Genomic DNA, 25,151 nt, shown 5'->3' with positions numbered 1-25,151 from the left:
TCCTTAATCCTATAACTAATATTCATTTTAATAATAATTATTAAAAAAAATTAATCCTATCCAATTGACACCACACACAAACCAGATTAATTCTTATCTCATCTAATCTCAATCTCAATCTCAATTTGACCATATCATGTGTACCAAGGTACTCTAATAACAATAATAATGCTCGAGATACAAAAAAGTTTATCTATTAATTAACCAAATAATGTGATAGAATAATGTTACATAATATTATCAAACAATGTGATAGAATAATGTTACATAATCTTAGCTGCGTTTTTTTATAAATAATTTGGTACCAGCAGTACTATTGAAACTATAAAAGTGTCAAATTAAGGCTATCTAATTTTTATTGTTTTTCTAACATTTAAATAGATAACATAGTTATGCTATAAAAAATATTGCTGCTGTATACGACATTGATTACCATATAATGCAAAACATCAATGTAAATCTTAGTTTGAATGACACACCAACATTACTATATGCAACATCAAATATGATTGTGAATACATGAAATTTAAATCACATCCACATCATCTTGCAAGTATAGTCATAGAAAACCTGTATAACACCCCTAGATGCTTCCTCTTCTGGCAACTTGAGGAGGCTAGCAACTCTTGAGAATCCAGCATGGTGCTGAAGCGAGGAAATTTCATCGACCTCCTTCTCTGTAACCTGCCTGGGAAGCTTTGGTCTTGTTAATGCCCACTGCATTGCCCATATCGCTAAAGGACGCATATAACCCAAAGATCTGTACTCATCATAGGTGTTCCAAGCTTCTGGAGTTTGGAAAGAGTAACTGTTGACATAACAGCAAGGGATTAACAAGACAGAAAGCATTAGAAAAGAAATAAAAAAAGTTGAATAAATTTGATTCCTAAAAATTAAGATTTCACCGAGTAATTTCATGATTTAGAGATAACCAACCTCCAACACTGTTTCATATCTCTCACAAATTCAGAATCAAATGTTTCACATTTCCTAAGTGTCAACTTAATGAGATAAATAATTGGTAACATCCTTTTCCAAGTAATAATTTCATATAAGTAGTTCAAAAATGAAAAACCAGGCGAAAACCCCTCACTCCCCATAGAAATTGTGCATATTATGGCAAATAAAATGTAGTAATCTTCATAAATATTATGGAAAAGCATTTCTGTAGGCAATTTCATGAAACATATAATGCATTTTTCTTTCTCGATAATCTAACCACCATCAAGGTTTTAATTTTCCTGTTCCCTAGTAATTTCCAAGTACCAAAAATATCCTTGCAGGATGCCACATTTAATCGCGATTGCAGCAGATTTCCTTGTTATAACCAAACTTCTAGTACATTTAGATGCTAGGGTTCCAAGACAAGTTATACCATTCATAGCCAACTTACCCAAGTCCTCCTTCAGACCATGCAGCTTCATAGATTCCACCAGCAGTCTGAAATGCCATGTCACCAAGGTCTTCATGGATCATTGTCGCAGCAACTGCATAAGTGACTCCGGACCATATTTCTCTCGACTGCATTGATGACATATCAACATTTCCATCAGGTAGCATCCCATTAACAGCTCCACGTCTCCCATCCTTCAACTTTAAGACATTGAAATTATAAATCTTTTCCAATGCACTTCGTGCCTTGTTTTCATCAACAATTGGCAAAAGACCACATGCTCTGGAGTACCTACAAAGTAGCTAGAAATTATTTTATAATCCATCAACATATAATATCACTACAAGCAATTACATACATGCACCAACAAAGATAATTTTTGAAATGTTTTAGAAAGAGAATATAAAAAGGAATAAGAAATGAAAAACAAAAGTAAAACATATCACCCTGCTCAAAATATCTTATTCTGAAAGTAGCATACACATTTTATTTTAGTTTTCATAATGTGATAGATACAACTCAAAATTATATTTAATGGCTATTCATACCAACCAGTATAGGGATAATTATGTTAAACTGCCTATCTATACAAGTTGCCAGCAATACAAATAAACTAATAGGTGCCTCTCCAATATTTTGGAATGCATTACCCATGTTAGACAAACTTGACCTTAAAAACAAAATTCAAGCCATCTTTTCTTACTCTTGAATGAAAAACCAGATCACTCTTGTTTTTGTTTGTGTAAAAGAAACTATGCAATGGCTTTGAGCAGAAAATATTTTTAAACAAGATCTAGGAAGTTTATGTAAAGCAACTATGCAATGGCAGCTTTGAGAACAAAAAATTTAAAAATGATGTAAGAAGTCTAAAGCAGACCATTGTCCAGCCAATTGATCAGCTTGTATAGATGAACTTGTACTTTGGTCACTGTTGTCATAGTTGAAGTAAGATCCATTCCATAATTTCTGATACACTACTTTTGCTTTCTGAAACTTGTGCCAGAAATAGTTCTCAGAACCCTTGTCACCTACTACACGAGCCATGGCTGATGCAGCCTGCAAAGCTGCCACCCATAGCCCACCACTATATGCACTCACTCCAGAGACAGACCATGTATCATAAGTCTGATCAGGGAAGCCTTCATTTTCGATCATCCCATCCCCATCCTTATCAAATTGGTCCATATAAGCCATTGCAACATAAACAGAGGGCCAGACAGCTTGTGCAAATTTTTTATCACCAGTGGCAACCACATCTCTGTAAATTTGAAGAACGAATTTAGGATTCAAGTCTTTCCACCTATCAGTATCATACAGGTTATAAGCATTTACTTCAAACCACGGGTCGTTTATTCCAATATCATGAGGGACAGCTCCAAGAACCTTTCTTGGAACCCATTTTCCATCATGAAGAAGTTTTATCTTGCTGGGATCATGCATCATTACGGCTGCTGCAAAATCTCTTTGAATACTGAGTTCAAGTTTTGGAAATAAACTGACTAGCGCAAAAGATGAGTAAAAATGGACATCATAGGTATTCCACATGTGATATTCAATTCCTTCAAGGTAAAGGAATTGACCAATGTTTTCATCTCCCTTTTGGAGCAAATTTGTCCCAAATGCTGAGTTGGATGCAACTGGAGTGTGTATTTGCTCAAGTTTTGTAATCATCCTTCCAAGAATGTCAGTTGCAGTATCATTTTGATGGGATACATCAACAATGCTCTTCAAACCCAAGGAGGATCGATCGAGAGAAAACTTACTTCCCACAATGCTAGCTAGACTATGTAGTGGAGGTGATCCATCTTCAAAACGGATATTTGGAAACAAAAAGAAGAACTATTTCAATAAAATGAATCAACTTCCACAAGAGTAAATTCCAAACTACATGAGTACCTGTCCAAACTGTCCCTCCTGAATTAAGATAGTAGAGTTCATTGAAGAGAGTTATTGGGTACCTGTAAGGAAAGTTGGGAATACTTGAGAAATTAGGACACAAGCAATAGCAGATCACACATCTAAAACTCACCATTCAGGAAGCCTCTTGTCCTGAAGAATAGGTCTTTGCCATGCTTCAATTTCGGACTCCCATTTTCCATGCTCTACGTTTCAGAAAGAAAAAAAATAACAAAATTAAATAATGTCAACCTAGATTATTCCTACCAGTAAATAGTGTGGGGTTTCTGGATCCTATTTTATTCCTTCAGTCTAAGAAATTGAATATGATTTGATTGAGTTTATTCCTCGAATATTAGGAAGATATCACTAATCACATAGTTCCTTCTTTGTTCAGTTTCCTCTTTCATACATGAGATAGTCCATACATTCCCTTGTAATCAGTCATGGAAATCTACAAAGATGTGCTGCCATCCCCCTATCTAATTTTTGCTTTGCCACAAGCCACATCCTTTCTGGGGCTGCAACAAGTCTATATGAGGCAACCAGCTGTGTCTAATGCTCAAAAGGAATCAGGTCTAGAATACAGACTGATGAAAGAAATATATAGCCTGAAACAATCACCTCATGAATGGTTCTAAAATTTGTGGTCATCTTTTCATAGGGTTTTTAAGATGTCATTCAAATCATTCAGTGTTTATGAAGCATTCTTAGTCAGACAAGCCTATATTAATTGTCTTTTTAGATATTATTGTGTGTGAATGATTGATTTGACAGGCACCAAAGAGGTCAAGATCAGCACTATAAGTTGTGGCTAGAAGTTTATTTCCATCCTTTAGGTCTTCTAGGCTGGGCATTTAGTCATCAATTCTCCACCTTAAGGTAAATGTTAGAAATAAGGGTAGCTTTAGAATTATAATATTGTGTTAAGTCCTAATCTAAGGATTGTGTTGCAATTTTCTTTTTATGTCAAGGAGATAGAGTTTATCTCTCTATTTTTTCTCACTTTTAAGGCTGTCTAACAAAGCATTAATCTTAGATATCTGATCCCAAATATAAATTTTCAGAGTGAAAATGAATCATCAACAAATATTGTACATAATAAGAGATTACCCAGGATAGCATCATGTGCAATATCAGCAGCAGCATTCCCATGAATGCCATAAAATTTAGTGTAACGCCTGCCCATAGAAATTTTCAGCATAAACATTATTGTTGCTTATTATATATTTCACAAACAATTTTTAGCCACCAACCTGTAATAAGTCTTCCCACTTGTAAATCTTACTTCAGGGCAATCCCATGCCAATGAGAATGTAACAGTACGCACTGCTTCTGATGGGATTGTCACAGAAGCAGCAACTGCTGCTCCAATAGATAATCCTGGCTCTGAGGTTACCAGTGTTTCAGCAGAATTGAGGCCATCAAAGGATCCATGCTAGTAAAAGAAGTACAAATGTCAAGTTCTCCGAATAAGAACAATAACAACAACAGCAGCAGCATAAATGTACCAACAAAAGACAAGTTTTACAAGGTCCCATAATAAGAATGCCAGCTTAATGTTTAATTCAAATAAAATACTGGTTTAATGTGCAGAGTTATGACTTCTACCATTCAATGAAACAAGTTTTCCCCCTGTTTTAAAAAGGACTACTATGATTTTTATTATTCAAGAATTATAGTCTCAGCAAAGAAACTAGAGTCTTGTTATGGCTCCAACAAAACTTTGAAAAGTTAGCAAAGTATTGGTTTGAGTAGAGAAAGCCTCTCAGTTTTCCACCGTAACAAATATTAAGCAGAAAATGCCAGCCACCTAGTTGGTAATGTCTCTTGGCTGCATACCAAGGACCCTAACTGAATCTTGATTTCACCATGATTGGAGTTTCCAGGATGAGGAAGGCTACCTCTTCTTTAATTTAGTCCACAGGATCAACATTCCCAAAGGAACCAAAAAGAAATTAAAATTATGTATATTTCATTAGATGCTCTAGATTGAAATCCCATATTAATAAATAGCTCAGACAGGATAGAAAAAAATGAAAGGTATTCATAATAATAAGTCAAGTCTCAAGTCTTCAGCTTATATGTCATTTTAATAAAAATAAAATATACGAAAAGTTGGTAAAATAAATGAGAGAATGAAAATTGAGTCATAAGAACTGACAGAAAATATCATCAGAGTTTTACTTGCTGAAACCAAAATTCTAAGCAAGTTGCATAAAAGATGAAAGAAAATACCTAGTTTAAACACCCCACACCCCACCCCCCCAAAAAAAAAGAAAAGAAAAGAAATAGAATACAGAAATCCCAGTATGAATTAACAGAAGCTATAAACCTCTTTTATCTGATGCCACATTTCTTTTGCTGTCACACCAGTGGAATTACCAGAAATCACAAAGCAAGGGCACTCTGACACCTGAATACCATCAATCTCTCTCGTTGCCACTGCAAAAGTCACAGGAGGCAGTCCATTTGCAGTCCTGTATTGAATATAATTAGCCTTATCAGTAGACAATTAAGTCACACATGACAGAATGATCACATTAAACAAATCAATTTCAGAATCTAGATTCCAAAATCAAGAAATGAACTTGCTTGTGATGTAGAAGTACACCGCGCACTCCATCCCTCATCCTAGAAAGGTGAGCAATATTTTAGGTTAGTACAAAATACAGATTCTATAAAAACAATCATTCATAAATACACATGCATTATGCATGCTTGTGATTTTTACATTCATCCATCCGTCCACCATGGGTTTCATAAATAAGTAGTTACATGCAATGTTTCGAAATTAAGGGCGTCAAATTGGGAAATAACAAAAATATGCCAAGCGAGAGATCTTACGTCATTTTTGAATTGGTGTGCTGACCAGAAAATTCAGAAAGCCCTCCAACAGAATTCTGAAATCCCAGAGACACTGGTTTTGCATTAGCTATCTTACTTTCTAATTTGGCATACTTTCAAGAAATTTACAAAATATGCAAAAACACCTCAATGTAAGATTGAAACGTCAAAATTGAAATAAACAAAAGGAATTTAGAAAGTAAAAAAAAAAATGATTATGGTGAAATGATAGAATCATGACAAACCCATAGTTTAAGTAGCAAAGGAATGGGGATAACATACATCTGAAATTTAAATTTCATAAGACGAGATGGAGGAGAAATTATTAAAATAATTAAAAAAAAACAAAAAATAAAGTTACTCACTGCCCATGTAAAAAGCAATGTGACATCTGCAGTAGTCTTTCCAGTATTATGCAGCTGAAAAATTAAATCAACTACTTAAACCAAAAGCTTGTATTTCAACTCTCCAGCAAGCAACTTTCTACAAAATTGAACCTACCGAGAATGTAAAAACTGATACAGGGAAACTGCTCTCCTTGTAGTTATGAGGAATAAATGGTGAAATTTGACGACAAACTATTTTTAGATCTGGGTCAGGCTCACCTTCATCAAAGAGAAAAAAACGACTCATTTATGAGATAAACTATTTAGATGCATTTTATATTAGGCTCAGAGGTATACCACTCAATGTATATTACCCTCATAAACAGTCCAAGCCCTTGGGAACAAAGCATGATATGTGGAATTATGTCCATTCAGATTCCAGTCCCAAGATTCGATCCCTGAAACTTCATTTTCTCTGTTTATGCACATTATATTAGTAAGTTTATTTGTAGTTTCCTATTTCTTATTCATTTTCCAATAAAAGCTAATTATTCATGAATGATATTAGAAATCCAAGCACCAAGAGTAGCATTAATTACCATATGATATAGCAAAGAGTAAGGAATAGTAGCTTACTTAAGCAACTCTGGGCTCCTCGGGCTTAATACAGTAGAATATTTTTCACCATTTGAACGAGAGACAAAAACCTGCAGGAAGACAGTATAGAATGCTTTCAACTTATTTTAAAAAACAGTTATGTATTTGGAAAGAGAAAACATCAATGATATGACAATAAGTGATTCTATCTTGCAGTTCCCAACTACTTCAGGTCAGCTTAATTGTTCTGTTTTGATGAACCGCATTAAATTGGTGGTAATTGATGCCATTCAGAGTTGCTCAGTACATCATTAATCACTTTTGAGGACTTCTTCGGACTTACCATAGGTGCTTCTTTCAAAACTCAAGCAGCTTATATCCAGTATAGAAAGGATGGATTGGAAATTGGCAAGTTCTTTCTTTCTCATATGTTAGATTATATTAGAGAGAGATAGAAAACAATAATCTGTCCCATTTTCTACTAAAAAAAAGTGCACTAGGCCCGTATGCACAGAATATTAACATAATAATAATAAATATGGTTTAAGCCCAACTTTGAACTAATTAATAAAAATAAACTTCAATAACTGCCTTAGTATACATATAATCAAGTTAACTCTCATTTGGGCATATGGAGTTGGGCATTTCCCTTTATTACAACTTGCAAATGAAATGGACAATCCACCTAAATTGTTTGTTACACTCACAGAACAATAGATTAATGGCAATTTATGCATTGGTCTAAACATCAGACAAATAATCATAGGCTTCTCCACTTTAGCAACCAATTTTTTTCATAAGATTCTTTAGTCATATAAGCATGTATGCAATGTGACTCATAGGCTTATAGCACGATGTTTTTACCCAGTAGAAGATTTGACCACTACATCATGTTTCTAACTCCTCCAAGTGACAATGTTACCTCCTAGCGAAGTGCAGAAACCATTGGTAGATTTTCTATTAGACTGATAACCAACCAATCCTTATCCATCTAAGGTAGCTGAGGAAGGTCAAAATCATGTATTGCACAAATTAAGTATCATTCCTATTCAATTAAGGGCTTATAGGGCAAATCTCTACAGTGATATCTCACTAACAACAGTCTCTCATATTCGTTTAGGTCAACCTTGGTTAGGGAAGAGTGATACTTTCCTGTGTCTGTGATGTAATGCTTCTTTTATCTACAAAGTAAAGTTTTCTACCAAAAAAAGATACTTGTATCAAATATTTTTGTCTTCTTTAGTAAGGGGATTGGAATCCAATTGAACCTCACCAAACATAAAGATAATTCTGAAACCAAGCTCCTTTAACAAGCATCTGTTAAGCAAACTCATAAGACACAGGACAAGAAAAACTTGAGGAAAATGATCCTAAGATTTGTGTTGACAACTAATCTAATACTAAATTCCATTCAAATATCTCAAGCAATGAACCAACTCAACCCAAACCTTTGAAACTGTTTTTTGGCTGTCCCTTTCACAACTTGATAATTGTAATTCATCTTCTTGTCAACCTAATGATACAAACCGATTAAAATATCCCTTCCCTTAGTCTACAAGTTGAGGATCAGCTATTTAACCCTAAAGACCTTGGTAATAATCTTCTTATGTTCCATGTCTATTTTCATTTCCCTACTATCTCTCTGTAAGACTCTTCATGCTAAACTAATAACCCTTTTACTCCATCACTTGATTCCTCTGTTTCCAACTATGATGCTTGGACTCTCCAAAATGGAGGAAGTATCCATGCACGAGCAAGCAAATGAAGGGAGGCATTATGGGCCGACTACAAGAAGCAAAGGTTAGTAGACTCAGCAAGTCGCTTATAGAATGTCGACTACTTAGTGAAGACTTCCACTTCATTTAATAAGGGAAGGGAGGAGCTAAGCTTTGCTTAGAAGAGGTTGAGTGCTCGATTTCTTCCAACAACCAGAGCTCCAGCAACGGAGCCATACACGGTACGTCATATCATCAGGCAACTCCATCGATGACAAGGTCTCATGGATACCAGAATGGGATCATCTCGGATCCTTTAAGATAAAAAGGGATACAGCCTTTTGTTTTTTTTTTTTTTTCCAATGTAAAACGAGCTTCTCTCAAAGTTGAAGATAACCTCTAAAATAAGATATTAGGTATCTAGGAATTATAACTCTTATATTTGGAAAGAGTAAAAATAGGAGATCAGGTTTCTCATTATACTTATAAATTTATTAATAATTATATTCTAATATAAGATTTTAGAGTCAAAAACATAATATTTATCCCTAAAAAATGCATGTAAAATTATTAGTATATGAGTTTCTAAAATATTTTATGTTCTAAGACGTATTCACCTATCTGTATCATAATTTTGGATCCTTTTAAGCCGTATCCCCATATCCTAGATTTTAGAAAATAAAGGACCTGACTCCAATATCCGACACCCACAGTCGATTCCAAGCAACATAGGTTTCTAAACTATTTATTAATCTTAACTAATTTGTAAATCTCATGCCAAAATGAATCATATATTTCCAGAGTAATAATAAGCTATTATCCTTAGTGTTACTGAAGATGATTTTCAATCATATTGATACTTTTGTGAATCTCATGCACCTACATTATCCTTATTGTCCTATTGCTCCTCCCACAAAGAACTTCATAAGCAAAACCATTGCCCTTCTCTGTATAAAACTTCTGTCTAAAGCATTTTCACTTAAATTGCCTACAAATACACAAATACAACTATAGGTTCAATTTTCATTGCAGTAGACATGCATCTTTACTAAGTTCTTTCACGGATCCTTTATGGTTTTTAACTGTGTCGAATGGATACATATTTCGTTGCTGGCTAATTGTAAAGCTTCAATTGATCAGATTGAAGAAGCATTGAAAGTCAGATTGTTGCTTTACCATAAAGATTCAGCTGTACTACAAGCCTTACCTCACAAAAATCTTTTCTGAATTTCACATCACAGTTTCAAACAGGGAGAGTACACAGGTGCAATATTGCCCAAGTGGACAGTGTTTGATATGCATGGCTCTTCTTAGAGTTTAGAAGTATATGAAGCAACCTAATATAAACTCCTTGAGGGTGTTAATAAAGAAATCATTTTAGATCAAAGACAATGTACTTACAGAAAATTGATTAGCTAAAACTGGTTTCTCTTCACATATTCTGGGGAATAGTTGCCAGCGCTGAAATTCACCTCTAAAACTTCTTCCAATGCTTCCTGCTCTGGAGGCATGTTTTTTCAACAAACAGAACGTATAAGAATAGGTGTTTCAAAGTGATTGATGAAGATTGACAATAAGAAAATACAATAAATATACAGATCAGGGTGCATGTACATCTGAAAACTACATGCAGTCAACATATTACAAGTATCCCAGACCTTTTCCCATTATTTTTGTATACAAAACTCCACATACAAAGTGTATATTCTTGTGTAAGCATAATATACAGAGCCGTCCACTTCCTACAAGCTTAAGGTTTTGGGTTGCTGTTTACGCGACATGAACTCTGTTATCTGCCTAGTCTTTTGTACAAGTCCTGCTCAATTTGTTAATTTAATGTACTGCACATAAGAATCCCAATTTTTGTCTAATTTTATTGGACAGGCCTTCACATGAGAGGAATGTAAACAGTCTGTTGTGTTAGTTTGATATACAAAGTTCTGATCCACTTAATACAAGTGTAAGCTTTTGGGAATTTTCCCAACTCAATTATATGTTAAAAAATGTATGAACTAATCTGATTCACCTTTGATTAAAAGATCAAAGCTATAGACATTAATTATAAGATATATTACCTAGATGGCAGTTTTACATGGAATAGTGAAGTCAGAAATTAGCAAGGTTGTAAAGATTGAAAACATACCCAATACCACCAAGGGGAACGCCATGACAAGAGGTTACAGGGCGCCTAACAAATGGGTTAATAATAATCCCCTGTAGAAAGAAGGAAAAGATGCAGAAATGACACAGGCCAACAAGCAGACAAATTCCTTTCAATACCAATACAACAAAAGCAAGAAATCTACCTTTCCTTTAGCAGTTTCTTCTCGAATATAACGCCATAAGCGGACACCTATTGGAGCCTAGCAAAACAGAAGGATAGTAAAGGTATGACCTTAAAACCCTTAATAGATGGGTTAAGATCCAAACATTCATACATTTGATTTGGAATCTGCTGCACAGTTAACACCAATGGGAACTTGCAGACAAGAAAAATATGTCTGGATGATTACATATCCAATTTTACATGAATTCATAAAACGTTATAAATAATTATATATCCAAACCTAGAGAGTGTCAAATTCACGTCCACCATCCCAAACTACATTGATAAAGAACTCAGAAGCGTTGATCTTTAGTTTCTAAAATAATTATATCATCAGAATGAAAACTACTGGTACAACAAACTTTAAAAATCATACTGATATTGCTATCAAGTTTCATCACAATTTTACCATGTTTGATATAATTACGGAACCAAGAATTGGTAACACATTTACTCCAAACTTGTTCATGTTCATAAGCATGTACCTCAAGTGTTCCATAAAAAAAATAATAATAATAATAAATAAATAAATAAGTAGTTGTGTCTCAGGTATAATAAAAGGAACAATATAACATAAGGGCCCAAATAAAAAGTACCATATGAATCATCTCTTTCAAACTTAGACTGAATGAAGACAGGCTATTTCCCTTGTTGTCTAACCTCCGCTGCCATGTTAGTGATGCAGGTTTCCCTGGATCAACCTTACAGTATGCACAAGAATAAGATATTAGATAGCCATGAAAATTATATAAAGTATTAATCTCAAAAATGTAAGCAAAAGCATGTTCCTGATCGTTTGTGAAGTGCATCTTAGGTCAATCTGTAATCTCAACAACGTTCACCAAGCCAACCATGCTGTCAGCTTTCTAAGTAATCAAAGTCCATTAATTCTTAGGTCAATCTGTAATCTCAACAACATTCACCAAGCCAACCATGCTGTCAGCTTTCTAAGTAATCAAAGTCCATTAATTATTCACCATTACAGACACCAGCATTTCTCAAGGTAGGATTTCTATATTTTTCTGTCCTACATGTCATAGTTCATCGCTTCATGCATAATGCAATAATACATAATTCTCCTCTATGTATATGGGTAAAATGAGAGAACATCCTGGCTCAAATAGAGATATTAGCTCGTCAATTACACAATTAAACCACAAAAAATTAACTTTATGGCCGAACACTTACTCTTCTAACAGGGCTTATCTACTCGTTCCAAGTGATATAATGAACTTTTTTATCTGGCAAGATTGTAATATAGACTTTGAAAATGATGATATTTAGATGACAAATCTACTGACCCGATGCTCAGAGAAATCAAGCAACATAAATTCCTCAAATGATGAACAATTCTTGTGAGCAATATTTCATCATAAATCAACTTACACAATTAAACTGCGAACAATTAACTTTATGGCCAGACACTTCTCTTCTAATAGGGCTCATCAACTCATGCCAAGGAATAAAATGAACATTTTTATCTGGTAAGATTGTAACATTGACTTTGAGCATGATAATATTTAGATGACAAATTTACTGACCTGATGCTCAGATAAATCAAACAACATAAATTCCTCAAATGATGAAAAATTCTTTTGGGCAATACTTCATAATAAATCAACTCATTGATGATAACCCAATATCAAAAGTCACTTAAAATGCCAATAATAGCCATATATTCAATGCCATTGCAACAAATTATGCTCGATGGCAGCATATAAAGCCACACATTTAATTAACTGCTGTAGAAAAGACCATGCACTTGATTTAGACGATTAGTGATTTTGAAGGCCTTCACCCCACTTAAAATGATAACCTTGAAAGAACCATTAGTGATTTTGATTATAAGGATACACAATCATAGAACCCCCCCTTTCACCACCCCAATTTCAACAACTCCAGCCCCTCAAAATATTGAAATAGACTAATTACAGTAGTGAAATTTCGTATTTTAGTTATTCATTAAAATGAAATAGAAGATTGCATTCAAGAGATTTTTCAAAATTTGAAGCTGCACTCTCTATGGTTCAAAAACTTTTTAAACTAAAAAGAAAGGGAAAAGAAAAAAGAGAGAGAGAGAGAGCGAGAGAGAGAGAGAACTTTTTTAGCATGTCAACGAAACCAAATCTTTCTGTCCAATTTGGTATTTTGTGAGATAATTATTTATTCTCCTTCTACAAACCACAAAGAATGGTAAAAACGACCTTCCACTAGCCCAGATTGGTTATTAACATGTCAACGAACCAAACTTTTATCATTTATGCATTCAAGTGGTTAGTACACTGCAAGGCCAGCTCCAACTTACCCAACTGTTGAATCCAAATTAAAAAGTATGTAAAAAAGCAGGGGGTTGACAAACAAAAATTATGCAACTTTACAAGGTAATCAAATGGAAAATCCAAATGTATTGAATTGTCAAGTTCATTTTATTTGCAGCCTCTCATCGATGGTTACAAGTTAAAAGTCAGAAACATCTTATAAGAATACCTATAGTCAGGAGCTCTACTATTTCGAAATACATATAGCTAATAAGTTTAGTTCATTGTCTTGACTACAAGAAACAAAAGTTGTCCTTTCCATCAGACAGCAAAGAATACAGCCTACCTCAGCAAATGAAGAATTAGAATGTTCCTTATCTCCTTCCATAAAACCATTCTCCAATATCTCACTCTCAAACATTTTTCCTGCATTAAAACAAGAATAAGTTGATCACCCAAATGCATCAGTAAACAAGTCATAATCATCACATTGTGCCCATTTCATTGCAACAAAGTTGGAAGAAAGAACAATATTGAAGCTGACTAGTTGCAAGAAGCACTCTATAGGAAAAATAAGCTATCACACAAAGTCATGCTCAAGCCAATGGAATTGTCTATAGCTATGAGAATGAAAAACATTATACTGAAAAAGTCAACTTGCCGGATTGTAAAAGATGAAGCACTAGCATATCTCCACTTAATTAGAATTTTCATTGCATAGGAACTCAACTAGTTTGGCTTAGTATATTATAATGTCATTATCATTATTAGATTTCAGTTCTACTAATGCCAGCTTTATTAGCTGCAGATTACAACGCATAATGCAGGATCGGTAACCAAGTTGGTCACCATAGTTTGCTGTTATTTGCAACTAAGTCAATAGACCACAAGGAAGAGATGCTAATTTGGACTCAATATTTGCTTCATACAAGTACTTGCTATTCCAGTTGAACTTTCATTCAACAAACCCAGAATATACCAAAATAAATCCACAGTAAACATAAATCATATCCCAGTTTTTCCACAACCAAATACAAGATTAGTCAAATCCAGAAGGATTTTTCTAAAACCCATCTCACTGAAAATTCATCTGATTACTAGCATAATAAGGAAAAGATACATGCATACAAAGACATAGCATACATACTTTCATATACACATACAAACATGTATACAGAAGACGTATGAATGAAACGGGCACGTTAGTTTTCAATCAACAAACAACTTAAGAACATGAATGGGATAAAAGCAACCCATTAACCCAACAATTTAACCAAAACAGAAATCATATCCAGCATGATTATCAATCCACACAAATATATTTAAAAAAAAAAAATCAATTAAAATGCGAAATGCAAAAACTTTGATGAAGATTGTATCTACCTGACGATTGGGAGAGGAGTGGGGGATTCCAAGCAGGAGTTATAGTCTGATCCTGATCTCAGGATTGTTTTCTATGGAGGAAAGTTTTGACTTTTATTACCATTTTCACTGTTTCCAATTTTGCGTCTTTTTCATGATACACAAAAAGTCAGTCCCGTAACATGCCGGCACGAGTAAATTGAGCGTTGGATGAAATGTGTTTGACAGTTGGATTTAGATTATATTATCATTATTATGGTAATCTAATCTGCTGATTGTTCAGCCCCTTGCTTGTGGATATAATTTTGTTTTTCTCTTGGAAAATTCAGTCTATCACACTCTGGTCGCTGTCAGAAACACAGTTTTCATTTGATTTTTAAACTCTTTGAAAAATTCCAATTAATTCTGATTTTCAGATTAAATCATCAGGTTCAAAGATAATGTGGGTTTGAATATACTTTATTTGTTCTTCGACGCTACTCGTTAGTATTGGTCCTGTTTCTTTTTTTCTCACATAAGAGTGACTTACATAGATTCTTAACTTTTTTCGTTTTTTAATTTTCTTTTTAATAACTTCTTAATGTCGAAATAATTAATATTTTTCTTAAAATGTTTAGATAAACTAGCATTCTAGCAAAACTCTTAATAAAATGTGTTTATTGTCTCAATTATATTAAAATAATATTTTATACATTAGTTAAATTTAATATCTTGTTTTCACCAAAAGAAAATTTTAATATTTTATTAATTTGACTTATAACATTTAAATTTTATCACATACGACGTAAGATGTCAGATTGGACATTTGTTATGACGAAAATATCGTATTTTTTTTTCTAATTACAAAATTAAATTTATAATCCAAATATAGTATCTTATCATGTGTGTTTGTGTTTTTATTTTTTTATTTTTATTCATTATTATTAGTTTTTTTTTTTTCTAATATATAAATCTTCTTTTTTTTTTCTTTTTTTTTAATATATAAATCTTCAGGGCAAATTCAAAATGTCCATCGAGCCAAAAGTCCCCAAAAAATAGTATATTGGAACGCCACATCAAGAAGCAAAAGATAAATAAAAATAAAAATAAAAAGCGAGAAATCGCTAAATGGGCCATCCAATGGGTTCCAACGGGTAAACAAAAACAAAACCCCAAAACCCACCAAAATAGGTGGCTAATGAAATATGCCCTTTCTCTTTCAAATTTTTTATATCTGCCCTTCTGTTCCTATTTTACCCTTCATTAAAATAAAATATTACTTTTTTCTTTCCTCCTTCCCCGAGAAGCACAATCCCTGCAATGCTTTCCTTCTTTCTTCTTCCCAAACCCATACACAATCCCATTGAACTTTGAAGATAAAAAACTAATGAAAAATGTAATTAATTTCTCTTGAAAGCCAAGAAAGAGTCGCATGGGAGCTCAAGAATTTACCAATGTTTGGAACTATCAAATCCCAATAACAAAGGTCTAGCTTTTTCTTTTTCTTTTTTTTTTTCTTTTTTTTTTTTTTTTTTTTGGGGCAGACCAGAAGATAAGCAACAAATTTTTTTTTTTCCCTTTTTTTTTTGGGGGGTTCTGGAGAGCAATTTTTCTTTCATTTTTTACTAGAAAATTCGAGTAAAAAAACATAAAGAAATAAATAAATAAAAACCATTGGCTGGGGCTTTTTTTTTTTTTTTTTTTTTTCCTACTTACTATGCCCACCGATTCTTTTGTAACTTTGGTTGCAATGAGTAATGAGCCGATCCACAACTTTAAAAGCCAAATAGGATAAACTGAACCGAATGGGAGATGGAGCAACAACTGGGATACAACAATTGAAAATTTGACATTGCTCAACAGTTCCTGCTACCACAGTTTTGCTTTTACTTTCGGCTGTGGATCTTTTGCTTTGCAATTTGATTTTTGGCCTTCCGAATTTGAATCAGTTCAAGGAAAGAGGCCAGTTGATCTGATTACTAGGCTTTCAATCATGTATATTATTTTCGTTTCATATATTCTTATGAATTGATGGTTTCGAAAACAAAAGGAAAACTAAAAACAAAGAGAAGAAAAGTTGATCCGATTACTATTCTTGAAGAACTCTCCGTTCGTCCCAAGCCGTTTCACCGTTCTCTCTCACTTTCTCTTCCGCTTTTTCTCTTCCTCTTTTTCTTCGTACTCCGCTTTCAGAGAAAAAATGCAATAGCTTCTCATTTTAATTTTTATTTCTAAGGATAATTTAGGAATATCAAAAAGTAAGAGGGTAAAACAAAAAATTTTAAGACAACGTGGGTAGATTTTATTAGCCTCCTTCAAACAGGGCTATTGGGCCAAATTCCCCAAACAAAATATTTCTTACATGCCAGGTAAAAAGCCCTCGATGGTATTTATTTGACACTAAAGTAGCAAAAGTTGTCCCTTCTTTTCTGCTGGGAAAAATTGCATATTAGCAGCGCATAGAAAAAAACTCTTCCTCAATCGTCAAAAAAACAACCAACAAATAACAATAACAGGCCTAAGCTTGGCAAAAACAGATCAAGCAGTTGACTGCTTCAGATAAGCAATGAGATCGGCCCGCTCCTGCGGCTTCTTAAGTCCAGGAAAAACCATCTTTGTTCCAGGAATATACTGCAGAAAATTTTACAAGCAAAATTTTAATCATGATATAGGGAAACATATTTAACACATTCAATGGTAATTCTACTTCTTCGCAATCTTTTTTTCCCTTCTTTGGCATGACCAAAGCATATTGAATCTTCATTTTAAGTTGCAATACTAATTCTGTTATGGACTTATTTCAAGCTATTCTCTTATTGTCAAAAGCAAAGCATGATTTCAGGTCTTTTTTTAGAGTCCCAAAATGTCATTTTCAGTAGAACAAAACCAAAACAAAAAAAACAAAAAAACAAAAAAAGGAGCTTTGGAAGGATTGTACCAGAAGCACATTTCTGTAGCACTTATCATGGTAAAACTATTAGAGTAGATGGGGTCACTGAGAATTCTTTGAAACCTTCATAATGTAGTCCAACAATCCCACAAAACCTTGGTTGTTAAAATTCTAGCTAGCCAAGCCATTTGTAAAATAAACAAAAACTAGCATGTTTCAATAACAAGAGTCCTAAGAAACTAAACTCCAACACAAAGCTAACACTTTTAAGGGTAAATCTAGCTAATTCTTTCCAAAATGCTGACTACAATTCTCAATTGGTGATGCGACTACAAAGTTGAGGAGACTGCACCGTCAAATTCAGTACTGCAATAAGACCAACAAAACATGCAACAACGGCCTCTCCAAACGTCAAACAGTTGAACCTCTCCAGAAAAAAGCATAATGAAACATTTTCCATACATGGCAAAAAGTGCTACCATAAGCAAAGCAAGCAATCTGATGAACCATTCAATTGCTATCTTTATTGAAATCAAGTTATCATCAAACATAGACATCACTACCTTCTTAGGATTAAGCAAGTATTCGTACAACGTATTCTCTCCCCATGTCACAGCCATGTTCTTGTTAGCAGCAGAATAGGAATACCCAGGTGTAGTACCAGACTGCCTGCCAAAAAGACCATTCAAATTTGGCCCTGCAAAATTCAAACTCAACAAGTTATTATTATTCTAGATTTCAAGCATAACACCTAACAAGTCAGGGCAAAATTTGATTAGACAGTGAGAAAAATGTTAATTATCTCCCTTTACATTATACAATATATGGAATCTGATTGGCTCATCCAACCTATCTTTTTCTTTCCCAAACATTTCAAGCTCCAGAAAACATGGAAAAAGAGGAGAAAATATTCAAACATAATATTCAAAAAAAGAAAAGACAACATCTACATCATTATCATACAAAAATTTAAAACAAAAACAAAAAAACAAAAGCAAAATCAAATAAAAATAAAAATAAAAGAAAAAACTCTTTAAACAAAAACCATCTTTTTCAAAGCTTTTCAGACACTGCCCACAAGGGATCTAAGACAGTGTATCACTGATTAAACTAATCACGAATCTCAAGCTCGTTATCTGCGCAAGAATTCATATACATGTATTGTAATTTTTATTAAATGAATAATTTATATACATCTATATATATATATATATATATATGTATATATACCACGCGACAAATCAAAATATTTAAACGAGAATTTTCCACAAGATTATGAGAATTAAAACTTGTCCAAATCTAGAAATTCCAATGATTTACCTAACGTATGTATAATTAGCACCATTCTTATCTAAAATTTAAAAAGAAAACGGACAATTATTGGATTTTTCCTTCTGATCAACCAAACGCATAATTAACCAAATCCAAAGAACATTATAGTTAATACCATACAAAGAACAATAAAATCAAAATAATTACCAATAAAAAAAAAAAGGAAAACAAAAGAAAAATAAGAGAGAGAGAGAGAGAGAGAGAGAATGAGAGAGAGACCTTGCTTATGGCCGGCGCCTTTCTCAACAGTATGGCACTGGGCGCACTTGGTCTTGAAGATCTTCTCGCCAGCTTTGACATTTCCGGCCGGTGCCTCTCCGAACGTCGCCATTTCTGTATTCTAAATTACAAATTTGCCACTGTCTTCTTCCCTCTTTCCTCCTAAGGGTTCCTCTCTTTCTGTCCCTCCACGTTTACTTTGCAAATTGATATGAAGAGGAAGAGCCTCCCTTATACGCCACGCCCGCTGGCGCCGACGACTCTGGCGGTACCCAATTTCTCATTTGACCTTATTGCCCTCGCTCCTTTTTACAATTCCCACCCCTTCTTCCCTCTCCATCTTCCACTTTCTATCACTTTTTCACCCTTCCTTTTTTATTTTCTTTTTAGCCCGTGAAAAAAGCGCAATTGGATGTCATATTTCAATTTTTTTTTTTTAAAAGAAATTAATCACAAACTTTTTGTATATAGGTTGTAATTATTATTATTTTTTTTAAAAAAAAAATCATAATTTACCGGTTCGATTAAAAGTTCACATGCTCAAATTAATTCATAATTTTATTTTTTTTTAAAGTTTCACTTAACTATAATTTCATTGGTCTGGTTATAAAAATATCATAAATCCCTTGAAATTTTAAAAAGAAAAATCACTATTTTCCTCCTCCTTTATAATTTAATTCATACCCCTCCGTTAAAGTATCCATGATAATATAAATACAAAGGTCAATAAAGCAAGATCGGTTGCAAAGTTTAGATGGAAAACAAATACAATTATAAAGGAAGCTAAGTAAGAGAACCAAATAGCATGATATCTGTTCAAAGATCTATACATGTTATATTTCAAAAAATAAATAAATAAAAATAAAAAGATAGTTAAAAATTTTGTTAGTACATTTTTAATCAAATTTGTTGGTTTATCATGGAATACGGACGTCTATTAATTAAAAGTTCAAATTTTTATTTAGTCTTTTCTATAGTCAATTTTGGTATAGACAATAATTTCATGCATTTGACCTTTATTTGTAAAGGGTTTTTAAGGAGATTACGAATAAAGATTGTATAACATATTTAATGGAGGGTAGGGGAATTTGAATACGAATTATTATCCGAGGAAATATGCAAGGACAAGTATATCTAACATTTAATTAGACCGAATTCAAACTTACAACCTTGCACCTCATTCAAAGCATGAAAGCCTTTTTCCAACCTTAAAACAATTTATGCATCGTTACCAGCCAAAAATGACCCAAAAAATTATACTCGGAAACTTGTATGAAAAAATCTCTCCTGAACGAAAAATAATGCATTCAACAAAAAGAAAGAAAAAATGAAGAATAATGCTCCTTAGGATAAAATAAGCCAGCAGAAAAACTATGCCTACCCCCAATAAATTAACAGCGAGAAGAGTCTAGGACTCGTATATAAAAACGTTCAGATACACACCCATTTGTACCACCAAGTTCCTTCCTTAGGAATACGTCTTTCATTTAAGCATGTATGCAAAGAAATAAAAAACAAAAAATGGTTACAAAGAGAATACAGGAGAAACAACGGGATCATAAATTTGATCAAGCAAAACCCATCATCATCTAAAATTAGAAAAACAAACCGAGAATAAGAATCCTTATTGATGCTAAAACCCTTTACAATCAGTTTTTTTTTTTTTTTTTTTTTCTTTACCACAAAATTGATATTCACCATCCCTACTCAATTTCTTGCATGCTTTTTTCTTAAGTTCCATGAGCTTGCATAGGAGGGCGCATAGGCCAGCCAAGCAGCGGTGGTGATCCTGGTGGGGTTGCATCTCGACTAGGAGAGAAAAGGCTTAATTCCACAAAGTTTCCCCTTGAAGAACCTTCCTTCTCAAGAGTTCGAAAAGATATTGATCCCCGTTTTGTTGATGCATCAGAGTTTCTATCAGGGCTAATTACAGTACTTTCTTCAAGATGACTCTGGTTAGCAATAAGAGAAATGGTGTCGTTGCGGTCATCACTAATTCTTCTCCTGGCCTCCAAGTCATGCAAATTCCCCAGGGCCAAAGAATCCGCAACTGGGAAATAAACAAGCATGCATATACACACCCCAGCACAACACAAAAGGGCAAGAAAAGCCGAGAAAGAAAGAGCTTCAAACTGAAAATGCTCTGGTTTGGATAAAACAGAGAAACCGAGTAAGAGAACCCTTAATGGAAGGAAGCTTGAAACTGAGAATATAAGTGTGTAAACTCTTCTTTGCAGACCCTTGTTAATGACCAATTTCAAAATCCGCCTTCCAAGATAAAACAAGTAGGCAGTTAGGATAGTTGCAAAAAGTCCAAGGAGTATAGTACTCAGTAAAGGGTAAGTGCAGAGGGCAATATCATCAGCCATTCTCATAGTACTCGTAAAGTAGTGAGGCATTTTACGTAAATTCTTATTCTTGTTCAACCGGGGTCCAACCAGAATAACAAACAGCTGAAGAACAAACACTGGGAAGCAGTACAAAAGTACATAACCTGCTGTTTTTCCATTCCATTGTCGGCTTAGAATTCCTGATTCCATCCTCTGTAAAGGCGCCCGGAGAAGGAACACAAGGGTAAGGAAGAGGCAAGGTTCTGCAAACCCCAAGTTGGAGACAATATAACATTTGCATACATTTTCCTGCCATTTCGAGTTGAGAGAATTCAATACTCTGCCCTCCCGTCTCAACAAACTTAAGCGAAAAATTTCACCAAGACCCCACCAGATTGCAAACAAGATGAAAGTGATTCGGATGATCCAAGGACCACTAAAATAATTGAGCTGAAAAAACCCTTGACTACGAATACGAGAACGGAAGTAAAATGAGTAACCAATGCACAGCAAACCAAGAATAACCAAGAGAGCAACTAGACATATTGTCAACACACCGAACGCATCGGCAACAACTCTCGTCAGGGGCATTACCCGAAGCACAGATTCCACGCATACTCTCTGCCAGCATGGATACAAAAGATCCTAAGGTAGCGTATATGTTTCCTTGCCAGAATCAGCAAGAATAATCAAACAAGTTTCCAAAATAATACCGGAAGATGCTCATTGAATGCTGACCATCTCTCATTCAGGCTGACATTTCAGTAACATTCTATTTAGCTGCGGCATAGCAACAATCTTCATGTTTGGCTCCTGATTTTAACGTACAGCTTACCAAACTAACATAAAAAAAAAAAAATTTAAAAAAAAAAAAAAAAAAACCATGAGCACCAAGGGAATTTTGAGAAGTTAGGAGGTAATTAAGTTACATTTATGGTGCATAATAAAACATCATACCTAACAGTTTATAATAAAAAGATCATGGCAAAGAAAAGATTAAGATTTTCATATTGTCACCAAAAAAAATAAATAAATAAATAAAATAAAGTAAAATAAAGCACAACACACACACAAAATAAAATAGGCTATGCAGAATTCAGAATTTGCAAGCTACAGAACGATATACACTTGCACATTTCACAATGACGCTTTGAAGAATATATTCACCGTTTAATGGCTACCTTTCCATAATGTGAAAGTTACCCACAAAACAAAAGGGGGTCAAATATTAAATGTCAAACACAAAATTTAATTTGCATTTCACCAAAAAAAAAAAAAAAGAAAAAAAAAGAGAGAGATTCAACAGTAGAGAAAAATGGGCAGACAAAATATTTCTGCATTATATTACACTTCCGCTAACCAATCTACCACCAACAATTCCAATTTACGCTAATTTTTATTAAATAAGAAATTCTTCTACTCTACAAAAGTTGGAAAGATCCAGAATGCTCATACATGTATCTGTAAAAAATAACAATTTGCACTTTCAATTAATAAACTTTTTCCAAAATAAAGCTTTCCAGCTGAAATTCCAGCTTTCTTTGCCTCCATAGTACTTTGCTTCCATTTAACTACTATGAAATTTAGAATACAAAAATTAAAAAAATCAAGCAGAACCTTATCACTTAATGCGCACGCAATTTTGATGCGCCAAATTAAGTTCATCACCGAAAAAAAATATTAAAAAAATCAACTTGCGGTAATCTCAATGGAAACCATTTATTTTTCCCTGATTTCTATCTCAAGTGGAGGAAAAAAAAAAAAAAGTCTTAGAAATTGCATTACAGTGGCAAACAAAATATGCGAGAACAGAAATATCGGAACGAAGCAAGATCACCAAACTCTCTGCAAAACAACACTTCAAATCTAAAATAATAAATAAATAAATAAAACACATAATAAACACCATCACCGCCATCATCGCATAGAAAAACACAATAAAATCATATCTAAAAAGTTTACGAATTAATAAGGACGGCAAGAATACAACAAAGAACCCTAATTTGGAAAAATTAAAAGCCTTAAACTGTACCAAATCGAGCCAAAAGCAGATCACCGGGGAGCTCAGAAAGCAGAGAATCTTGATCTGAGGAATCCAAACCAGCTATCGGACAACCGCAGAAGGAGATCAAGAAACCCTAATTTTGCAGACGAACAGAGAGAGAGAGAGAGAGACAGAGAGACAGAGAAAGAAGAAGACTCAGAGAGAGAGCACAGAGAGAGAGAGAGAGACAGAGAGAACGTAGTTAGGGGAATAGGTGAGTGGGACTTTGTTGGTGACAGGCTGTCTCCAGCTGTGCGTTCCGAGCCATCAGGTTCGGAAACTGAAAGAGCTTGCTTCGTTATATGTTCGAACCTACGTGGCACTATCGTGGCGGCGTTTACGGTGAGTTTTCCATTTTAAGTTTTTTTTCTTTTTCCCCCTTTTTTTTTTTTTTTTTTTGCCTGCACAGAGTCAAAAAATTTCCGAATTTCTTAACCTCCAAATATTGTATTTTTATGGTTAATTTCTCGAATTTTATATGGTAATTCATCAAAAAAAAAAAAAGAAAAAAAGAAAAGAAAAGAAAATTGTTCCTTTCAAAAATAAAAATAAAAAATAGTAATTCCATATTAGCTTTCTTAACGTCCCAAACAATTTTGTTTTAAAAAAACACTGTTTGTTTTATTATTGGTTTATATTTTTGTTTTTTTTTTCCGACATACATTAAATTTGAGTTGGGAAAAACAGAGTTTTAAGCGGATTCGGATTCTCTATTTGTGTTTTTTAGCTCCTGTCTGTACTTACTTTTCAATAATATTGTTAATTGTATAGATAATAGGAAGTCATTATATCAACAATAATTAAATTTGGAAATAACTACATTTTACAACTTTCAATTATACAGTTTTTTTTTTTTTAAAATGCTTTAAATGTAATTCAATGGTAAAATTTATCTTTTATACAATGCTCTGAGTTTAAATTTTTCAAAAATTAATAAATAAATACAAATTATATGGTTTTTTGCATTTTATTATACAAACTATAAAATGTTTTACATTGCTCCTAAATTATTTATTTTTATAAATTTACTCTAATTATATAATTTTTATTTAATAAATTTAGCAAAATTACTCCTAAATATTATTGAAAAGTAAAATAAAAATAACAAAGCAGTTATTAATCAGAGTTGCATAAATTGGGTATTTTGAAACTTACGTGTATATATATATATATAGGTGTATATATATATGGGGTACAAATTTACATTTTTTTAATGAAATTGCATTAAAAAATAGACTACATAGCTTTTATGGGAAAAATATGTATATATATATATATATATATCTTTCTTACTGACCAATATATATATATATAGCCTTTTTGTCCCTCGAATGCAACTCAGTGCTAAATTTATTTATATATATATATATATATAATGATCCGGGTTTGAATAATTCCTAATTCATATAAAAATGAATAAATAAATAAATAAAAATTGTATAGCCTTTTTTTCATTTTGCTCTACAAACTACAAAATTTTTCATATTGCCCTTAAGTTATTAATTGTTTTAAACTATTAATTGTTTTATCAATTTAGTTTAATTATAAATTTTTATTTAACAAATTTGGCAAAACTAGTCCAGAATATTATTGAAAAGTAAAATAAGGTAAAACAAAACAGTGTTTAAATAAAGTTG

At 33.3% G+C, this 25,151-nt stretch overlaps 3 protein-coding genes across 7 annotated transcripts; all 3 read right to left on the bottom strand.

Annotated features, from left to right (window-relative positions):
- Positions 1 to 325: 325 nt before the first annotated feature.
- On the bottom strand, positions 326 to 14,880 carry LOC107434196 (uncharacterized). 4 transcript variants are annotated; one of them, XM_060819237.1, is made up of 21 exons: positions 14,742 to 14,799; positions 13,705 to 13,784; positions 12,487 to 12,581; positions 11,697 to 11,801; positions 11,081 to 11,137; positions 10,918 to 10,988; positions 10,176 to 10,275; positions 7,099 to 7,169; positions 6,837 to 6,937; positions 6,638 to 6,741; positions 6,502 to 6,555; positions 6,137 to 6,192; positions 5,885 to 5,923; positions 5,625 to 5,769; positions 4,546 to 4,727; positions 4,403 to 4,470; positions 3,423 to 3,495; positions 3,290 to 3,351; positions 2,271 to 3,198; positions 1,394 to 1,684; positions 326 to 808 (listed from the first exon to the last, which is right to left on the bottom strand). In XM_060819237.1, the coding sequence occupies exons 3-21, from the start codon at positions 12,544 to 12,546 to the stop codon at positions 532 to 534; spliced, it is 2,844 nt and encodes a 947-aa protein (XP_060675220.1). In that variant the 5' UTR covers positions 12,547 to 12,581; positions 13,705 to 13,784; positions 14,742 to 14,799; the 3' UTR covers positions 326 to 531. The 4 variants fall into 4 exon arrangements, with proteins under 4 accessions (XP_060675220.1, XP_060675219.1, XP_060675221.1 ...); XM_060819236.1 differs by lacking the exon at positions 12,487 to 12,581 and having other exon boundaries at positions 14,742 to 14,880; XM_060819238.1 differs by lacking the exons at positions 12,487 to 12,581; positions 13,705 to 13,784; positions 14,742 to 14,799 and having other exon boundaries at positions 10,176 to 10,270; positions 11,697 to 11,779.
- Positions 14,741 to 19,491, bottom strand: LOC107434204 (cytochrome c). The gene is made up of 3 exons (XM_016045636.4): positions 19,141 to 19,491; positions 18,153 to 18,286; positions 14,741 to 17,330 (listed from the first exon to the last, which is right to left on the bottom strand). The coding sequence occupies exons 1-3, from the start codon at positions 19,250 to 19,252 to the stop codon at positions 17,238 to 17,240; spliced, it is 339 nt and encodes a 112-aa protein (XP_015901122.1). The 5' UTR covers positions 19,253 to 19,491; the 3' UTR covers positions 14,741 to 17,237.
- Positions 19,492 to 20,475: 984 nt separating this feature from the next.
- LOC107434209 (uncharacterized) lies at positions 20,476 to 23,702 on the bottom strand. Of its 2 annotated transcripts, XM_016045645.4 has the most exons (3): positions 23,503 to 23,702; positions 22,184 to 22,309; positions 20,476 to 22,091 (listed from the first exon to the last, which is right to left on the bottom strand). In XM_016045645.4, exon 3 carries the CDS (start codon positions 22,059 to 22,061, stop codon positions 20,871 to 20,873), a length of 1,191 nt encoding a protein of 396 aa, XP_015901131.2. In that variant the 5' UTR covers positions 22,062 to 22,091; positions 22,184 to 22,309; positions 23,503 to 23,702; the 3' UTR covers positions 20,476 to 20,870. The 2 variants fall into 2 exon arrangements, with proteins under 2 accessions (XP_015901131.2, XP_060675031.1); XM_060819048.1 differs by having other exon boundaries at positions 20,476 to 22,309.
- Between the last annotated feature and the right edge of the window lie 1,449 nt (positions 23,703 to 25,151).

Source organism: Ziziphus jujuba, chromosome 7 (assembly GCF_031755915.1).
Source record: "Ziziphus jujuba cultivar Dongzao chromosome 7, ASM3175591v1".
NCBI classification, from domain to species: domain Eukaryota; kingdom Viridiplantae; phylum Streptophyta; class Magnoliopsida; order Rosales; family Rhamnaceae; genus Ziziphus; species Ziziphus jujuba.
Note: the sequence above shows the minus strand (reverse complement) of the source record. Positions and strands in the feature narration are given on the sequence as shown.

Bases quoted from the DNA above. Each gene is read 5' to 3' on its own strand.
- LOC107434204 (XM_016045636.4), bottom strand. From the start codon at position 19,252: ATGGCGACGTTCGGAGAGGCACCGGCCGGAAATGTCAAAGCTGGCGAG. The intron at 18,287-19,140 runs GTCTCTCTCTCA...TGAATTTTGCAG, and splicing joins AGGCGCCGGCCATAAGCAAG to GGCCAAATTTGAATGGTCTT. The intron at 17,331-18,152 runs GTAGTGATGTCT...AATTTTCTGCAG, and splicing joins ACTTGCTTAATCCTAAGAAG to TATATTCCTGGAACAAAGAT.
- LOC107434196 (XM_060819236.1), bottom strand. From the start codon at position 13,779: ATGTTTGAGAGTGAGATATTGGAGAATGGTTTTATGGAAGGAGATAAG. The intron at 6,556-6,637 runs GTAGGTTCAATT...TTAATTTTTCAG, and splicing joins TATCAGTTTTTACATTCTCG to CTGCATAATACTGGAAAGAC. The intron at 4,471-4,545 runs GTTGGTGGCTAA...TTCTATGGGCAG, and splicing joins AGTGGGAAGACTTATTACAG to GCGTTACACTAAATTTTATG.
- LOC107434209 (XM_060819048.1), bottom strand. From the start codon at position 22,061: ATGCCCCTGACGAGAGTTGTTGCCGATGCGTTCGGTGTGTTGACAATA.